At 36.3% G+C, this 18,584-nt stretch overlaps 1 protein-coding gene across 1 annotated transcript in view; it reads right to left on the minus strand.

Moving 5' to 3' along the window:
* LOC121370533 (cilia- and flagella-associated protein 47-like) overlaps positions 1 to 18,584 on the minus strand; it is an 86,086-nt gene that overhangs the window by 19,066 nt on the left and 48,436 nt on the right. Inside the window, exons 35-45 of the mRNA XM_041495834.1 lie at positions 17,840 to 18,035; positions 17,312 to 17,409; positions 14,261 to 14,377; positions 13,405 to 13,539; positions 11,780 to 12,043; positions 7,125 to 7,407; positions 6,378 to 6,632; positions 5,667 to 5,806; positions 4,469 to 4,591; positions 3,895 to 4,030; positions 1,038 to 1,243 (exon numbers count right to left, since the gene is read on the minus strand). Of these exons, the coding sequence (XP_041351768.1) occupies positions 1,038 to 1,243; positions 3,895 to 4,030; positions 4,469 to 4,591; positions 5,667 to 5,806; positions 6,378 to 6,632; positions 7,125 to 7,407; positions 11,780 to 12,043; positions 13,405 to 13,539; positions 14,261 to 14,377; positions 17,312 to 17,409; positions 17,840 to 18,035 (1,953 nt within the window). The remainder of the gene's footprint in view (positions 1 to 1,037; positions 1,244 to 3,894; positions 4,031 to 4,468; positions 4,592 to 5,666; positions 5,807 to 6,377; positions 6,633 to 7,124; positions 7,408 to 11,779; positions 12,044 to 13,404; positions 13,540 to 14,260; positions 14,378 to 17,311; positions 17,410 to 17,839; positions 18,036 to 18,584) is intronic.

Consider the following 18,584-nt stretch of genomic DNA (forward strand, 5'->3'; position numbering starts at 1 on the left):
TTGTAGTGTATACCATACTAAGAAAACAATGTTCCGTGATGAGAATACCATATGAAAACTTTTGATGTTGTTTGTGAAATTTTGTCGAAACCAGTATATGGTGTGTGAACTGCACTGCAGTTTAAGTCACAATAAATATTAAAGAAAAAAAAAGAAGGATTTTGAATACTGGAATAAAAATAACATTGAACATAAAATTCAGAAAACTTTTCGGGGTTTTTAAAAAGGGGATACTGTAGTCATTTGAATTTTTTTTATAAAAAAATAGCAATATTTTCTAAAAATCATCCAATAAACACCTTTCAATTTGCTACATAAATATTTTCAGAGCCATTGGTTTTACTTTTACGTATCTTATATTTTCAGAACACATTCAGTTGACAAACAAATGGCTAAACAAGACAATACCAGTAGCTAACTGATTATGTTATCACAGGAGGTGGTTACAAGAGTCTCTTAACAATGCCAGAAGTAACCACTGAGAAAATTAGAACACAGGATTATTGGGGCATTTAGGAAATCGAAATGAGGGATGCAACCCCCCCAACTGTGCCACTGAGAACCACAGAAGTAACACAGGATTATTGGGGCATTTAGGAAATCGAAGTTTGTGATGCATACCTCCCCCCACCCCCCCCCCCCAACTGTGCCACTGAGAACCACAGAATACAGGATTACTGGAGCATTTAGGAAATCGAAGTGAGTGATGCATACCCTCCCAATTGTGCCACTGAGAACCACAGAAGTAATACAGGATTATTGGAGCATTTAGGAAATCGAAGTGAGTGATGCATACCCCCAATTGTGCCACTGAGAACCACAGAAGTAATACAGGATTATTGGAGCATTTAGGACATCAAAGTGAGTGAACTGTGCCACTGAGAACCACAGAAGTATTACAGGATTATTGGGGCATTTAGGAATTCGAAGTGAGTATTACAGGATTATTGGGGCATTTAGGAATTTGAAGTGAGGGATGCATACTCCCTCCACTGAACTGTGCCTGTTTTGTAGCATGATATCAGCACTGAACTCACAATGGGTATCTTCTGTGTGACTGACTGGTGGACGGGGGTCACAAAGGACATCTCCAGAGTGCTGCCGTGTGGGTTGACGGTGCACTCAATGCGGTACACACGGACATCGTCCGATGACTTCAGCACTAGCTCACATGGGTAGTGACCCGGATCGTTGGCCTTGAACGTCACTGGCAGTTCTACGACTCCATCATCCAGGTTGACATCTGAAATACAAGACATAATGTAAACTTAAAGTTAAAATTTAAAACAAAAATATTTTTAGGGTCAAACCTGAAAGACAGTGGACAGTTTATTCTGTTGTATGTTTTAAGTGATATATGTGAAACTATCACTGAAATAACAATTGTCAATAATTAATGTCAACACTTTTGTAAGTTGGTATCAGTAAAGTTTGCCAAACGACTAAGTTAAGCCAGCCGTTTGTCACTAATGCTGCTACTGATTTTTAATCGACACATTAAACCAAATGACCAGGAAGGAAGGAAATGTTTTATTTAACGATGCACTCAACACATTTTATTTACAGTATATGGCGTCAGACATATGGTTAAGGACCACACAGATATTGACAGAGGAAACCCTTCACTTCATGGGCTATGCTTTTCGATTACCAGCAAGGGATCTTTTATATGCACCATCCCAAAGACAGGATAGTACATACCATGGCCTTTTGTTACGCCAATTGTGGAGCACTCCCAAACAAAAATGCATGCTTGCAGCTAGGTTGTTGCAAGGTAGTTACAAGGTTGTACAAGCAATGCAAGCTATTTGCAAGCTAACATTTAGCTCGTGTAAGGTAGTCAGTATTTCTGCAAGCTTCCCGCAAGCATGTTTTCATTTTTGCTAGCTTGCTGCAAGCACATCTTCGACTGTGCAAGCTTCCCGCAAGCATGTTTTCATTTTGCAAGCTTGCTGCATGCATATCTTCAACTGTGCAAGCTTCCTGCTAGCATGTTTTCATTTTTGTAAGCTTGCTGCATATATATCTTCAACTGTGAAAGCATGTCTACACTTGTGGAGAAAAAGCTAAGTCCAAATCATTTTCATGGTTATTTGTTTTTAATTCATAACTTCTCATATGATTTATCAAATTCAGTGGGAACAGTGGCTAACAACCAAACATACAAGTTACAGATTTAGATAGTATTTACAATAATAATTAAAACAAAATTAATATTAATACATATGAATGATAATACAATATGGTTAAAACAGAATCATCTTGTAATAATTGGATTTTCAATTGGCCCCAAAAATAATAACATATGCATGGCCATGAGAGGATGACATGGGCCATGTTTGGTTGAATTTAGCCTGGTTGAATTTGAGAAGATGTTGAAAATGTCTGAGCCAATCAGAGGCCAGGGTGGCCATCTTGGATTTTGAATCAGCCACAAAAATAACAACATTTACTAAGTCATGAGAGAATCATTTGGACTAAGTTTGATTGAAACCTGCCTGGTGGACCTTGAAAAGAAGCAAAAAAATGTCTCTGTCAATCAAAGGCCAGGGCAGCGATCTTGATTTTAAATCTGCCCGAAAAAATAACAAACTTGGTCAGGGCCATGAGAGGATCATTAGGAATACATATGGTTTAAATTTGCATGGTGGAACTTGAGTAAAAGTTAAAAATGTCTCAGTTATTCAGAGGCCAGGGCAGCCATCTTGGAATTTTTATTGGCCTGAAAAATAACAACACTTGGTCAGGTCTATAAGAGGATCATTTGGACCAAGTTTGGTTGAATCCTGCTTGGTGGAACAGGAGAAAAAAGAAAACAAGAAGAAACAAACAAATGACTTTAAACCACAGTGTGGATCTCCAGATAGTGGAGGAATATAACCTAAAACAAGAAGAAGAAGAAGAATATAGGACCAGAAGCTTTTTAGCATATTAGTTTAGTCAAGATTATCCCACATAAATGGAACATGTCTATCAGACAGGTAAACTAATTTTGTATCCTAAGTATCTGACAACATGTAGCACCTATTTTTTTGTTTTAACTGTTCATGTTTTTCACTTTAAAACCATTGTTGTTTTTTTAAAGAATTATACAAGATGCAAGATGGCTGCCACTGATGCAAGCTTGTAGGTAGATCGTTGCAAGCTTGCAGGAAGCTTGTCGCAAGCTTGCAGGAATCTCGTCGCAAGCGTGTGGGTAGCTCGTCGCAAGCTTGCTGGAAGCTCGTCGCAAGCATGCGGGAAGCTCGTAGCAAGCTTGCAGCAAGGTTGTAAAAAGGTTCCAAATACTAGCTTAAACTGAATAAGCTTGCAGGAAGCTCGTCGCAAGCATGCAACAAGCTTGCGGCAAGGTTGCAAGAAGCTCGTCGCAAGCTTGCAAGAAGCTCGTCGCAAGCTTGTGGCAAGGTTGTAAAAAGGTTCCAAATACTAGCTCGAAACGCAGTAGTTACTACCTTGCCGCAAGGTTTTTACCAGCTATTTATTAAGCTTGCAATTTTTGTTTGGGAGCTAGCTGGCTGGAACGAGAAATAGCCCAATGGGTCCACTGACAGGGATTGATCCTAGACTGATCACACATCAAGCGAATGCTTTACCACTGGGCTACATCCTGGCCCCACCAAATGACCACTTCAGGAACCAGTCAATAAAGTTAAAAAAAACAGCTAGCTGAACCTAGACCTGTATTAATTATCCAACTGACCTGTATTAAACAGCCAATTCAACTGAATTCTTTTAAACAGCCAAATGACCTATATTAAACAGTCAATGTTCCTTAGAGGTCAATTTTCCATATTCCCTTAGGTGGCTACTAATTTTAGATTTCAGGTTTGACTGTGTATGTACCTGATGACTGAATGTGTGAACATAGTAAATATTTCATGTCTGTGTTATTACCTTTGGGTACCTTCACATCAGGAGGTGCGCTGTGAGACCTTGACTCCAGAACACTGGGCAGACGTATCTTTTCTGGCAGCTGGAAGAATTCTGCATTCACTTCTACAGCGTACGTCAATTCTCCGGGTGTCTTTTTCTGTAGACAGAAGTAAAACAAGGTACAATTTTTTTTAAATATTTTAGCACAAATAGTTAATAATATTAAGAAAAATTGTTGTTGTGTAGGTATTTTTATTAAAAAAAAATACAAATACAGAACAACAGAATATAAAACAAATAATGACAACCTCAAATTGCTTGGAGAATGCATTTGGATGTTAAACACATTAATTTTGATTCTGGATTAAAAAAATATAAATAAATCATAAAACTACAATCAATGCAGACTTTGAATTGCATGATGATTGAGTACATATCTGAAAAAACATTTGCATCTAGATTTATAATGACATTTCTTTTTGAAATCTACACACAAAATGTCAACCCTGAATTGCTCAATGATTGCATCTGGGATTAAAACCTCTTCTTTTTTCATAAAAGCTACCACTAGATACAGAACAAAAATAATGCGAACCTTGAACTGCTTGATGATTGCGTCTGGATTTGATGACAACATCTTGATAGTTTTGGCTGTGACACTGCAGCTCATCAGAGTTCCTGTCACATGGCGACGCTGTAGCTCAACATCAGACATGTGCTGATAACAACGAGGATTTAAAGTTAGAAAAAAATATCATATACAAATAACATACTGACTGTAATAAAAAAAAAGATGAATCAAAATTAGCATTCTATTCTTACTATATCAATGGACTGTCTGGAATTCATACCGTGAATAGATAAGTATAAGCAACAAACAGCAGTTGGTTATAACCGTGACACCATCTAATGGTCTGGGGAAAAACAAGAACAAAAACAAGCAAAATAAAAAAATAAAAACAACCCAAAAAACAACCACATCAGCTGGTTGTGCACAATGAAATATGAATGTGATATGGTACAGTGGAATCTGTGTAAACCAGATCATGCCGGAGACCTAATAATTATTAGATATAGACAGAATCCGATGTTTAGAGAGTCGTGTTTTAGAATTTAGAACATTTGGAACCCTGAAACTTAGCCGCTTTTGACAGGATTCTTATTTGTTCATGGTCCGGTTGAGACATGTTTCATTGTATATGCTTCTGATAAAGAGTACTTTGTGTAATTAAGGTGGCAGCCTATTTTGTTTGTCATACAAACATATTAATATCTGTCCTGGACAGGCAGCTGCTGAAATGTATGTCCAGGAAGAAGAACTTTGTTTTGTTTAACGACACCACTAGAGCACATGGATTAATTAATCATTGGCTACTGGATGTCAAACATTTAGTAATTCTGACTCGTAGTCAACAGAGGAAACCCGCCACTTTTTTCCTAATGCAGCAAGGGATCTTTTATATGCACATTCCCACAGACAGGAAAGCAATACCACGGCCTGTGTCCAGTTGTGGTGTACTGGTTGGAACGAGAGAAAAAACCCAATCAGTTGAACGGATTCACTGAGGTGGTTCGATCCTGCGACGCAAGCACCTCAGGCGAGCGCTCAACCAACTGAGCTAAATCCCGCACCTCAGGCGAGCGCTCAACCAACTGAGCTAAATCCCGCACCTCAGGCGAGCGCTCAACCAACTGAGCTAAATCCCGCCCCTGTAAGTCCAGGAAAGCATGCTTGATTTTTCATTGGATGTAATAAAAACGATCAGTTATAGCATGAGTAAGTTATGAATCACCTGCTGGGCGGCGATGATTAACGCCCTCTCTTTGGCCATGTTTGTGATTGGTATGAGAAGTTTCTCCTTCAACATCTGTCCTGCTTCACACTTCCAATAGATCACGCGCTCGTCTCCGCCAAACATTCCTTTACCAGTACCTGCACGAAAATACATTTTAATAATAATAACAAAAGTATTAACAATAACAATCAGGGCTTCTAGAAAATATTTACTAGCCACGATTAAAAATTCACTAGCCCTACTTTACTTTAAGTTAATACAATTTTACTAAATAATAGTAATTATCTGCTATATCACCTAAAGAGGAAGATACAGCTTAAAAGCATTAACATTGGGGGGAGGAGGGGGGGAGGGGCAGGGTATTCATATTTACAAAATAGACTTAACTGCAACACTGACTAAAAAAATTCACTAGCTGTCGGGCATGGCAATAGTAGTTATTTACTAGCCCCAACACTGAATATCACTAGCCATGGGAGTGGGGCCACCATAATCTAGAAGGCATGACAATATTAATAATTACAGTAATAAAATAGTAAGTTGTAATAGTGGTTATAACAATGATAACATGCATTCTGAGAGTACTGCTAAAGCAATACATGTCCCCATTACCAGGCCCAACACATTTTTGTATCTCCTAAATTCAAGGGCCAGAACTCTGTCAAATGTTTTAGTAAATTTCACTCCTCTATTTATTTATTTTCTTACCAGCAGCAGCGGCACTACTGATCCGCACACTGTGTGCAGTGGGCACAAACGGCAGAACGGACGGCAGAGGCAGCAATGCCTTGGCTTCGATTGAGTACAGGAACTCGCCAATTTTCTCATTCAGGAAGATCACAGAGCACTGGCGACTGCCCACAGAGAATGGCAGAAAGTGGACCTCCACCTCAGCGGTGGCGTGAGCTTTGAGGTACACGTGAGTCATTGGGCTGAAGAACGCACTCAGAACTGAGGAATCTTCTGAAAAAAAAACAACAACGAATATCTGTAATTTAAATTGAGCTTTTAAAAGAAAAAGCTACTTTTTAGGACTTCTGAAAGTACTGCATAATGATTGATTTATTAATTATTCACATCCCTTTGATATTAACATGATGATTTCTAATGACTACATATAACAATTTTAATGTAAAATCCGAAAAATAAATATTCTGAAGTACCTAAAAATGTAAACATAACAATTGTCTTTTTAAATTAATATACTAATTTATAATTTAATAGATATCATAATATTAATCATTCTAAAACATCCAAATATATTGTTTGCAATCAGATACTTACTAGCTATGGCCAAACATTAGCAAACTCACATCATGACCTCATCTTTAATAGTGGAAACAGTGTAGTTGCACTTTCAGGATGAAAATACTCAAGTTACCTACCTATTAAGCTGACACATTTGTTCAAAATAGAAGATTTACTATATTTATTACAAAACTGATTGTGAAGTACCTTGGTTTTTCCTTCCGTTGAGCAAGTCCTTGTTGCTGATCACATCGGGATGTAAACTGTCTGGTGTCTGCGAATGACCTTGTCCGTGATTGATCTTCGACAAGACCTTCTTTTTCGTGGGGGGTTTCGGCTTACTCAGCAGTGAGGTCTTGTTGGGGTCTGGCAGATCGACACTGGCCTCCACCAACACCACCTGGAACTTGCCCGCCTCGTCAAACGGGTTGGTCACATCAATCATAATACGCTCCAGTTCGTAACATGGAGACTCAACTTTGAAAACATCCTGGAAAATGAAGACACAAAGACTGATCACATTATGCTGATAGCTATTACAATCCTGCATTATTTTGTTGTATACTAGATTCTGTAAAAAAATATACTTATTTCTATCAGTTTGTTTTGTTTAATGAGGGGGCAGGATATAGCCTAGTGGTAAAGTGCTCGCTTGATGCGTTGTCAGTTTGGGATCGATCCCCGTCGGTGGGCCCATTTGACTATTTCTCATTCCAGCCAGTGTACCACTATTGGTATATTACAGGCTGTGGTATGTGATATCCTGTCTGTGGGATGGTGAATATAAAAGATCCCTTGCTGCATTAGGAAAAACATTTTGGGTTTCCTCTGATGACTACTACTTGTCAGAATTACCAAATGTTTGACATCCAATAGCCGATGATTAATTAATCAATGTGCTCCAGTGGTGTCGTTAAACAAAACTTGTTTAATGACACCACTAGAGAACATTGATTTATTAATCATCGGCTACTGGATGTCAAACATTTGGTAATTTTGATATATAGTGTTAGGAGGGAAACCCGCTACATTTTTCCATTAGTAGCAAGGGATCTTTTATAAGCACCATCCCACAGACAGGATAGCACATGCCACAACCTTTAACATACCAGTCATGATGCACTGGCTTCCTGTAAAATGAAGACACAAAGACGGATCACATAATGCTGACAGCTATTACAACCCTGCATTTGTCATAAACTCATTTTAATCAATACATACTTGTGGTTACAACATGCTTGGCAATTTCTTTTTTTGGCTTCCAAATCAATGTAGATGTACAAATTAAAAGCTGTTACTACTGTAACCATGTTTAAGCAAAACTTAATCCCATGTAAATCAAACATTAACATCAGTACACTGGTAGGAACATATTATAACCCAGTAGTAGAGAAACTGGGCTGCAATGGATCACATAGTTTAATCATCCTCATTGAATATTGGGCTATTACTTGTTCCAATCAGTGCTCCACAACTGGTATATCAGAGTTGTAGGATGTGCTGTGGTGTCTGTGTAATGATCTAGAGATCTAGAGATTTAGAGGTCAAGCTACTGATCCAAAAAAAAGAGTCTCTATCACTATGCTTTGACTGTTTCTGAACAGCCACAGCACTTTTAGGCTGGGTGGGAATGATGTTCAACATTCCATTTTCCAGACTAACACAGGAATCAAATGCCAGATATCTTCAACTAGGCATACACATTCAATTACTGTTGGTGTGTCATTGTGCAACAAAACATTGTCTGATGGACAACACTATTCTAATGAGTAGATTTTAAGTTAATGCACGATTAGTTAAATCAAGTTTAATAAACATAAATATACACTTTTATTATAATTATGCTACCAAGAAAAGCAGTTATAAGATCACTGTTTTATTGCAACCAAACAGAATATGGTTTACCTGAAACTACAGTAATAATTGTAGAAATAAACATAAAAATGACAAGACACATATTAATTTAGAAAATTGAAACAAGCCCACACAATTTTAGTATCAACCACATAAAATGCAATATTTTAGGAGTTATATTATATGCGCACAGCTTTTAAACTAATTGTTATATACAGAATACTCAACAACAAAAAACTGGTGAATTATTATGTCCTGAGGTACCGGTATTCAATTACCATTTGACACAGTCAGGTCTTTTCTCAGGGCTCGAACGTAAGAATTTATCTCCCACGGCAATTTAAAAACAAAATTGCCGTGGATGAAACGGCCCACTGATGGCAATTTAAACCCTGCCATTGGCAATTTAAAGAAGAAAAGACCTTTTCAGAAAATGAATAAGACTAAATGGTTAGTTTGCTATATGCAGACATATTTTAGTGCACTAATGTTATATACTGGCAGATAATGTACACCAGGTGTAAACATTTTGCCATCATTGAGAAGCTTCACCTACAGCAATTAATATCTCAACACGGTGCCGTCATTAAGTTCGAGCCATGTTTTCTCATACCAACCCATTTCTACCTGAACAGGCAAACAGCCCAGGTGATCAAGTAGCATGCTGATAACAGCAAACATAAACCTTAGCTGGATATGGGCATGAAAACGTGTTAGTTATATCAGGGATTTATTCACAATTTTTTACGAGGATGCTATGTCTGATAGAATTAGGGAAAGAAGCATAATTTATTCATAATTGGGACATTTTTAGACTACTGAATGATGCAAGGTACCATTGTTAAATTGATTTATTAGAGCAGACATAATTACAAAATATTCACATTAAAACTAGGAATGTTGTTCAGTGCATATATGTTTGGTAACACAGAATACTTGAATAAATCCCATTCTTACACACCCGTTGATGAGAACACCATGTGTTATTTTTGATAACACATGGTTGTTTACACATGTACATGTGTTAACATTTCAAGACCTACGACTGGCTGCTCCTAGGTGATGACCAGGTCACCACTACCATACATCCAAAGAAAAACTACATGATGGAAATCGATTACATTGTGACATATAGTTAACCTCACAATCATGGGTCTGAGACGCATAAGTTAGCTACAAGTGCAACGGCTGTAAATAACTTTTAATTGAAAAAGATGTTAAAATTTGCTTAAAACCTGGTTTATGAGGATATAGAAATAGAAATAGAATAATACATTCGTGTCTGTTTGATACCATTTATCTCACAACTTGTTTAGAAATGTATCAAACTAGCTTTCGCTCGTTAGATACATTTTAAAACAACTTGTTGTGAGATAAATGGTATCTAAGGGCCACTCATGTATTATTGTCTATGTATATATTATTATTATTATTACCACCATCAGTATCTAATGTAAAAAGAGGTCTTTATTCCACAACATTAAATATATCCTGAAACAGTCGAGGAATGACAAATGTGGGTAGGAAAATATTTGTGAAGTACAGTGTAATGCACACGCACAAATTTCAGTGCAGTAGTGCAATATATGGATTAACGATTAATGCAGGTCAATACAACACACATTTTTAACAAACAGTTATGTACCTCAATACATCTCGGACTCTGGAAACAAATAATTAGAAACAATTGTTTTTCTTTTTTTAAATGTCAGCTAAAATTCAATCAAACTGCAGCATGATTACATAACAGGTTAACACCCATTATAAAGTTAAAAGTAAAATATGTTTAAACGTTTAAAGCACAAAACATGGCAAGCAATGATCTGTTAATTAAACCTGATCAAACTAGCAAAATGAATGTTATAAGTTAAACACAAGTAATAAAATTGTATTAAATATTGTCAATAATATTAAACATCAAGCATGGTTAAAGCTTGTAATAAAGGTTTACACATTTAAAAGGAATGCCAAAACGAGTTACCACAGGACGTCATGGCATCATTATTTTGAAATCATACACAATGAACAACACAGATCTTTTTTTTTTTATCCGTGTTTGATAGTGGTACCATTTTTAAAAATAATGTTTTAAAAAATCTGCAAAAGAAAACCAAAAACATTATCAGATACAAATAATTTCCAGTGCCAGTTTTACCTTTAAAGTGTTCAAGCATTTTGTTATCATTATGCAGATAAGTAAAGTGACATTATTCAAATATTAAAGTTTACATTTGAGTTGAACAAGTGTCTGACGTGTTATCAGGTTTTATAAAAGGTAACAGTAACATGTGAGCTATGGGATGGAGCTTGTTTAAGATCAAATGTGTTTACATATTTTCACCTCTAACAAAGTACTTGTCAGTTCCACAGAGCAGACATCATTTATATGTTAATATAGTTTTCATTTATGACAAAAGAAGATCAGATATGAAGTTCTATCATAAAAACATGAAACAAAACAATGTATTATGTATCAAATATAACATATTGAAAATGAACACTAAAATATTAGTCTTTTCCCTAGCTTGTTTTAACATGGTGCGGCACCATGCCTCAACAGTCTAGCGCCATCTTGCCTTAATCAGCACTATGCTGCCTTAAGATTTATTTCAATTAATTTCTTATTTTGTCTTTAAAAAAAAGTGCCCTGAAAATGGTGAAAATGCCCAAAAGTGTTTAGTCTACCATGCTTTGTAAAATTTCTAAAGAAAACACTATAGTCCATCCCATCATTCTATAACCATGTTTATAGTAAATAATTTCAGTTTGGTTTGACGTAAGAAGAAAAACAAAATTGTTATGGAAATAACAAACATATACTATTTTTATGTGTAATTTACAAATCAATCAGCTCAGACATAAATAACTTGTAGTAAATTCCATAGTATGAAAAAAGGCGTTCTCCGTGGGACGGACTATAGATACGTAATACTGATCATGTATGATTCCAAAATGGTGGTGCCACAATATCCTGTCATGGACTTCACAAGAATAGAAATGTTACACACCTTTGGCACGATGTTGTCAATCTGCGTGCGCAGGTTGAAAGTGAGAGTCGTTCCCACGGCCGAGCCCTGCCTGCGACCCACCAGGACGAGGATGGCTTCCGCAGGACGCAGGAACCGGCTGACAAACTCCACCGACAGCGACAAGGTGCTCCTGGCAGACACGGTCACGTGGTCACCCCTTGGCACGCGGAAGTCCCTCGCGTCGTGTCCGGCCACAAGTACTTGATACATCAGCGCCTTGTGACTCGGGTTGCTCAGTTTAACCTGACAAGAGAGGAAGGAAATGTTTTATTTAACGACGCACTCAACACATTTTATTTAAGGCTATATGGCATCAGACATATGGTTAAGGACCACACAGATATTGAGAGAGAAACCCTGCTGTCGCCACTTCATGGGCTACTCTTTTCGACTAGCAGCAAGGGATCTTTTATATGCACCATCCCACAGACAGGATAGTACATACCACAGCCTTTGTTACACCACTTGTGAAGCACTGGCTGGAACGAGAATTAGCCCAATGGGTCCACTGACGGGGATCGATCCTAGACCGACTGCGCATCAAGCGAATGCTTTACCAATGGGCTACATCCCGCCCCAACCTGAAGAGAGAGACGGTGATATGTTGTATACTTTACAACAAGCAGCACATAGAGTGTCTAATTATATAATTTTCCTTCTGAATAGAGGGTAACAAAAAGGTAAATGGATTTAATATTTTGCTGAAATCTGTTTCATGAATCAGATATTCTAGAAACACACAAATATGATTATTATGAGAAATCAGCATACTGACATACCAACACGAAACAATTTTAAATAGCAAAAATCCCAACTTTTTACTTTTAATAAATAAAGAGTTCTAGGAAAACAAAACATTTTAAGTCTACTTTTGCATGTAAATATAAATCTATAACAGAAATTCAATTCTTTTCACTACTAATATGAAATACACATAACATAATTTTCTCTGTGAAATAGAAATGTAAAGTTTGTTTTATTTAACGACGCCACTAGATCCCATTGATTTTTAATCTTATCATCGGCTATTGGACGTCAAACATATGGAATGAATGAATGAATGTTTAACGACACCCCAGCACGAAAAATACATCGGCTAATGGGTGTCAAACTATGGTAAATGCAAAAACAGTAAGTGATGATCAACATCAAGATAAAAATTCAAGATTCAAATAAAAACACAGTGTAAAGAACTGTAAAAAATACAAATATCACAGATAGATACTGACTTTTACTCGAAATTTCAATTTTGTGCTGTATTGACCATTCTCAAAGAGAATGTTACACCCCTGCACCACAGTGTCAAACATATGGATGCCAAACACATGTACACATATGATAGGTCTTAATGCTAACCTTAAAAGTAAATTTCCAATGTTTTGACAAATTGGCTCCTGATCAACAGTTGCAGGTCGATAGGACTTACTTCTTAGGAGATGGAAAATAAGTTTTGCTCTAACAAGTTACGAGGACGAAATCTGAGAAATTTTCATTTAGAAAATGTTAAAACTACTTACCTTATATGAAAGTCCATATTTTTGACAGCTTGTAATACTAACATGTATTTCATTACCATAACAAGATTACCAGTGAATGAGTGTTACCTGTCTGGTGACTGTACTGTGCAGTGCTCCAGTGAACTCGATGCTTGCTTTAGGCAGATACTGCGGCAGTCGCTGATACAAGTGAATACACAGTAGAAGAAGTGCTACAGGGTTTGGATCTGTGATATCAATGGCCTAGTGATGCAAACAAAAGTACATGCAAAATGACAAGTGTTATTTTACAAAAAAACATGCATTATGAAGTAATGACATGAGACAAATATGAAGTGACAAAAAATATGAAGTGACAAAATGAAATCCGAAGTTTGAAAAAAAAAGTTAATTTTGAACCAAAAATCAAGGCATTTATTTGTGATACATATTCAAAAAATTGTGCCTCAAAACTACTGAAATAAAATTATATTATAACAAACATTTTGAAATATTTGTATTACTGGTACATACGTTTGGTGGTCGAAAAAAAACCAACCATGGTGATAACTGACAGTATATGGCAAACACTTAGTGACAATCCAGCACATAAATAGAGATTTTTAAATGAGCTTGTGTGTCATACTGATTTTACGAAATGAGTGTCAGGATTCTTGTATTGCCAGAGAAATAGGTAACAGTTTCTACAATAATCCATAGAAACCTTTTAATTAACAACATAATTATATTGCTACCATTTAAAACAAAATATATTCAAGAATCATAAAATAAAATCAAATGAAATGACCATGCACAATATCAGTGCAATAGTCTTGGCCCCGTTCCACAAAGCAATCTTAGCGCTAAGATCACCTTAAGTGCATAAGGTAGCCATGTACTTAAGGTGATCTTAGTGTTATGATTACTTAGTGGAATGGGGCCCAGATATGTACAGCAGATATATAAGATTTTTGTCTGGACTAACTTGAATGTCATAGTCGATTCCCACTAATCGCATGGCATTGACGACACAGAGAGCATTGTGCAGACACTGTTCAGCTGTTGCAGGGTGCGTGTACATGTGTTCCAGGTGAGTTTGGATCTGAAGAAAACATTGTCAAACAGTTAAAACTTCACATACATTAAACAGTTTACAACGCATACAACAGATTTCCATACATGTCAACCCTCCCGGATTCCGCGGGAGACTCCCGGTATTTGATCAAGTCTCCTGCGGGAAAAACGTTTCTCCCGGGAAATTGTTATTTTCTAAGCATAAAAAAAATTCAAGCTACCATGGCTGTGTATTGACATTCAGTATTGCCATATATAAAACTATCCAGTTTAGTCCTAATAACACCTCTGACTCGTAAAATGTCTTCCCACTGGATTACATAATGCAAAGTTCTATGGCTGGAAGTGCTAGAGTAGACAGCGAACGCATGCATCAATACACACAATGTCAAAATTACATGGCAAAAGAAGACAACAGAAATACCAATTAGCTGTATAAACAATACTTGTATCAATTAGATTTGTAGGTTTGTGCAGTAAAATGTTAGGGACAAGAGTACACTTCAAGGGATTATTTTCCTACGATTAATAAATCTTAATTGATTGATTCAAAACATATTTGAGTGCATATATTAAACAACAAAAGGACTGCATGGGCACAAGTTTGCCAACTTACTAGGCTCTCTCAGATTTTGATACATGGTTTACGATCAAAACAACAGTTTTTATTAAAGAGTGCACAACCCATACAATTTCTGTTAAGAGTTTACATCCCACACAACATCCAGAGATGGCATCCGGAACAAACATGCTCGAAACCTTAGTGGTATATGAACATGACAAAATTATCCGTAACGCTCCCACACAATGTTCGCTTTAAATTCCATATATTAGTACAACCTACACAACAGCTTTTACTAATGTATTTACAAACCACATATAACAATTTTTGTTAAATAATGTACACTCCACACAACCATTTTGTTTTAAACAACAAAAATGCATAAAACAGACTGCAGATAGTCAAATGGGAGGAAGGTGATTACATACAAAAAAAATACTATAAATTTTTTCAAACATTAGTTTAAAATCCAACAGCTAACATCTGTCTTTGTGCAGCAGTGTCATTATACTATTCATAGAGCTGGTTTATCCTAGTAGCACATGTAGCACGTGCTACAGGCAGACCTGTCAACCCTCCCGGATTCCGCGGGAGTCTCCCGGTATTTGATCAAATCTCCTTTCACCTGTGCGGGAGACAGTTTCTCCTTTTAAATGACATTTTTGTAAGTATAAAAAAAAATCGATCCTCTTTTGTCAAAATAACAGAAGGGAAGTAACTCTGCCTTTTTTTCTCATTCGGCAAATGTCGACTACTTTCGGCTTCTGAGAATGTAACAGGCCGAATTGTCCCGACTGTTTAACCTTTGCCGAAGTGAAAATTGTGGGATAGCCTATTTATATTGTTAAAAAAGCACATGGAGTTTATAAAATGACATGTAATTATAATGTTTGTTGTCATCGTAATGGCTACAAAGCGTGTTGCCGCTAATCAACAGGCTGTGTATTGACATTCAGTGTTGCCATATAAAAAAAAAAAAACTATCCAATTTAGTTCTAATAACACCTCTGAATTGTAAAATGTCTTCCCACTGGATTACATAATGCAACTATGACGAATCTGAACTGCCAGACTCCGAGTTGACAGCGATACACACGATGCATGTTAAAATCACATGTCACAGCAAGACAACGAAAAGACCAATTAACTGTATAAACATACTTGTGTCAGTTAATTTTGTATGTTTGTGCAGTAAAATGTTGGTTATAAGGGTACACTTCAAGAAATTATTTTTGTACAATTAAAAAATGTTGTGTTTGACATTGACATAAAGTTACTCACGGAAATGGGTATAATTCCGGTATATTTCACACGATGTCCGTAATGAGGTTTTACTTATGATTAATGAAAATACAATGTTTATTGCATCATTATAATGATTTTAAATAAGTACCACGCCACCGTTCCTCATTATAGTAAAAACTGAATATTAATTTATAAGATTTATATAAATTTGTCTTTGGTACTTAGGTACACTAACCACAAATGATAATGTAACGCAACCTGTAAGGCTGTAAGTGTAATACCGTAAATGTACTAATTAAATTTTTTATTTCTTGTTCATGTTCTTAACATTTTTGGATAATATTTTTTTTTTTTTTTAAATATGTATTAAATCATAATAATATTTAAACTTTAAAAAAAAAAAAAAAAAAATTTTTTTTTTTTTTTTTTTTTTAATGCCAAGATCTAAGGTTAAGAAGTATATATGACATTATAAAGTATTCATATAACTTATTGTAATAATGTTTTTTTTTAAATCTTGCGATTTTGGGTTAAATTGTGTGAATTTAAAAATCTCCTGCTTTTTGACAAAATCTCCTGCTTTTTCAACACACATCTCCTGCTTTCTCTTGTCTAAAGGTTGACAGGTCTGGCTACAGGCCCTGCGCTTCAGGTGGCAGCGGTGATGTGTACATTTATTTTCCCCAGATAATTTTTCCCCTTCTCCCCGAGCGTGTTGCAAAATATATATCCTGGGAAGTGGGACCCACTGTTATTTGTGCTAGAGGCCCCGCAGATCCATAAACCGGCTCTGAGTATTCATTTACATGTTGTATCAAAAACTATGCTGTATTTGAAAATATTTAAAACTATTAAAAGAGACATACACATGCCAGGCATTATTTCTGTAAGTATTTCAGTTCTATAAAAAGTAGACCTTAGTTTTTCTAGAAATACACTTCTTCATAATTTTAAATTCTTTTCATATAAAAGACTACAATTATTGCTTCTTTTTTTTAAACATACAACAACAGTTAGACAATGATGTTATTTTTCTAACACTGCTGAAAAAATAAACCCTATCACACCAAAACACATTTACGACAGGACTCATCTCAGCACTGGTATTCTGGTGCAAAATGCCAAGATGGACACAGAAACTAAACTGATACTAACCAGGAATGGCAAATGCGCTCCAAGAACAGCTCCAATAACAAGACCGTCAAGTAGATCAAAATCGTAGTTGACAATCCATCTGGATGCTGGCGTGCCACCTGTATGTCAAAAGTAGAACAAACAAACATTGCTGTTAGATTTAGACAACATGCACACAATACATATAATACAAATAATGAAAGTATCTATCAAAGAAAATCAATTATTTGGCATAAATCCTTACAGATTAATCTAATCATACAAAAGGTGCCACATTATAAATGTTTACTTGTTTTTTACCTCGTCAATGCAGACTCTAATTCTGATCAATTAAGCATACCTTTTAAACTAAAAAAATTTAAAAAATATCCTGTTGTATATTTTCTGCTGTTTTTTCTTCAATATAATATAAAAATTACTAACATTTCATTCTTGCCACTTCATAATATAACCAAACCTTTTTAAACAAAATCATTTTACTGTTTTCTACATGTTTTTTTGTTTTTTCCAATATGAGTATGATATAAAACTTTTTAAACGACCGTATACCTTTTGGACAGTTTTCCCACACCAATGTCCGATAGTGTTCGTAGTTGTGGTTTAACCAGGTGAGAATGATCCTCTCCCCCACAGAATAAATATTGCTTGACAGCGGGTCTGGGTTAATGTTTGGCAGAGTCACAGTCTTGTCTGGCGATGGGATGTGTTTCAGTGTCCTTGGGGTTACTTTGACCAGTACTAAACACTGAAAAAAAAAAAAAAATATTCCAGTAAATAATACAATTTCATTTGCTTAATAAAACCATGACATTTTAAAAACATATTACAATAAATAAGAAGAAAACTTGAATGTGTGTTCTCTCTTTCATAACCGACACCATATAACTGTAAATAAAATGTGTTGAGTGCATCGTTAAATAAAACATTCCCTTCCTTCCTTTCTCTTTTTCATGCATACTTAGGTCAGGTCAGGTTATAGGGCTTAACATGCACATTCAGAGCAAGCTGATGTAACACACGCCTGTCATGGGTGCATGTGTTGACTCCTTCATCCAGGCTGGCTCCTTCATCCAGGACTTGAAAGGGGTTGGGGTGGGTGGGTGGGAGAAGCGATGGCCACACTGGTAGGTGCAAGTTAGCACCAGCAGCCCGACTAGGGTTGGTAGTGGGATGAACACTTAACCCGACCTCTCACGTTATTGCAAGTCTTCCCCACCCCTTTCTAATAGACTGGCCTGACACATCCCAACAGCCAATCACTGGCTAAACGTCTGCTATATCACTAGGATACCAT

The sequence above is a fragment of the Gigantopelta aegis genome, chromosome 4, assembly GCF_016097555.1.
Source record: "Gigantopelta aegis isolate Gae_Host chromosome 4, Gae_host_genome, whole genome shotgun sequence".
Classification (NCBI taxonomy): domain Eukaryota; kingdom Metazoa; phylum Mollusca; class Gastropoda; order Neomphalida; family Peltospiridae; genus Gigantopelta; species Gigantopelta aegis.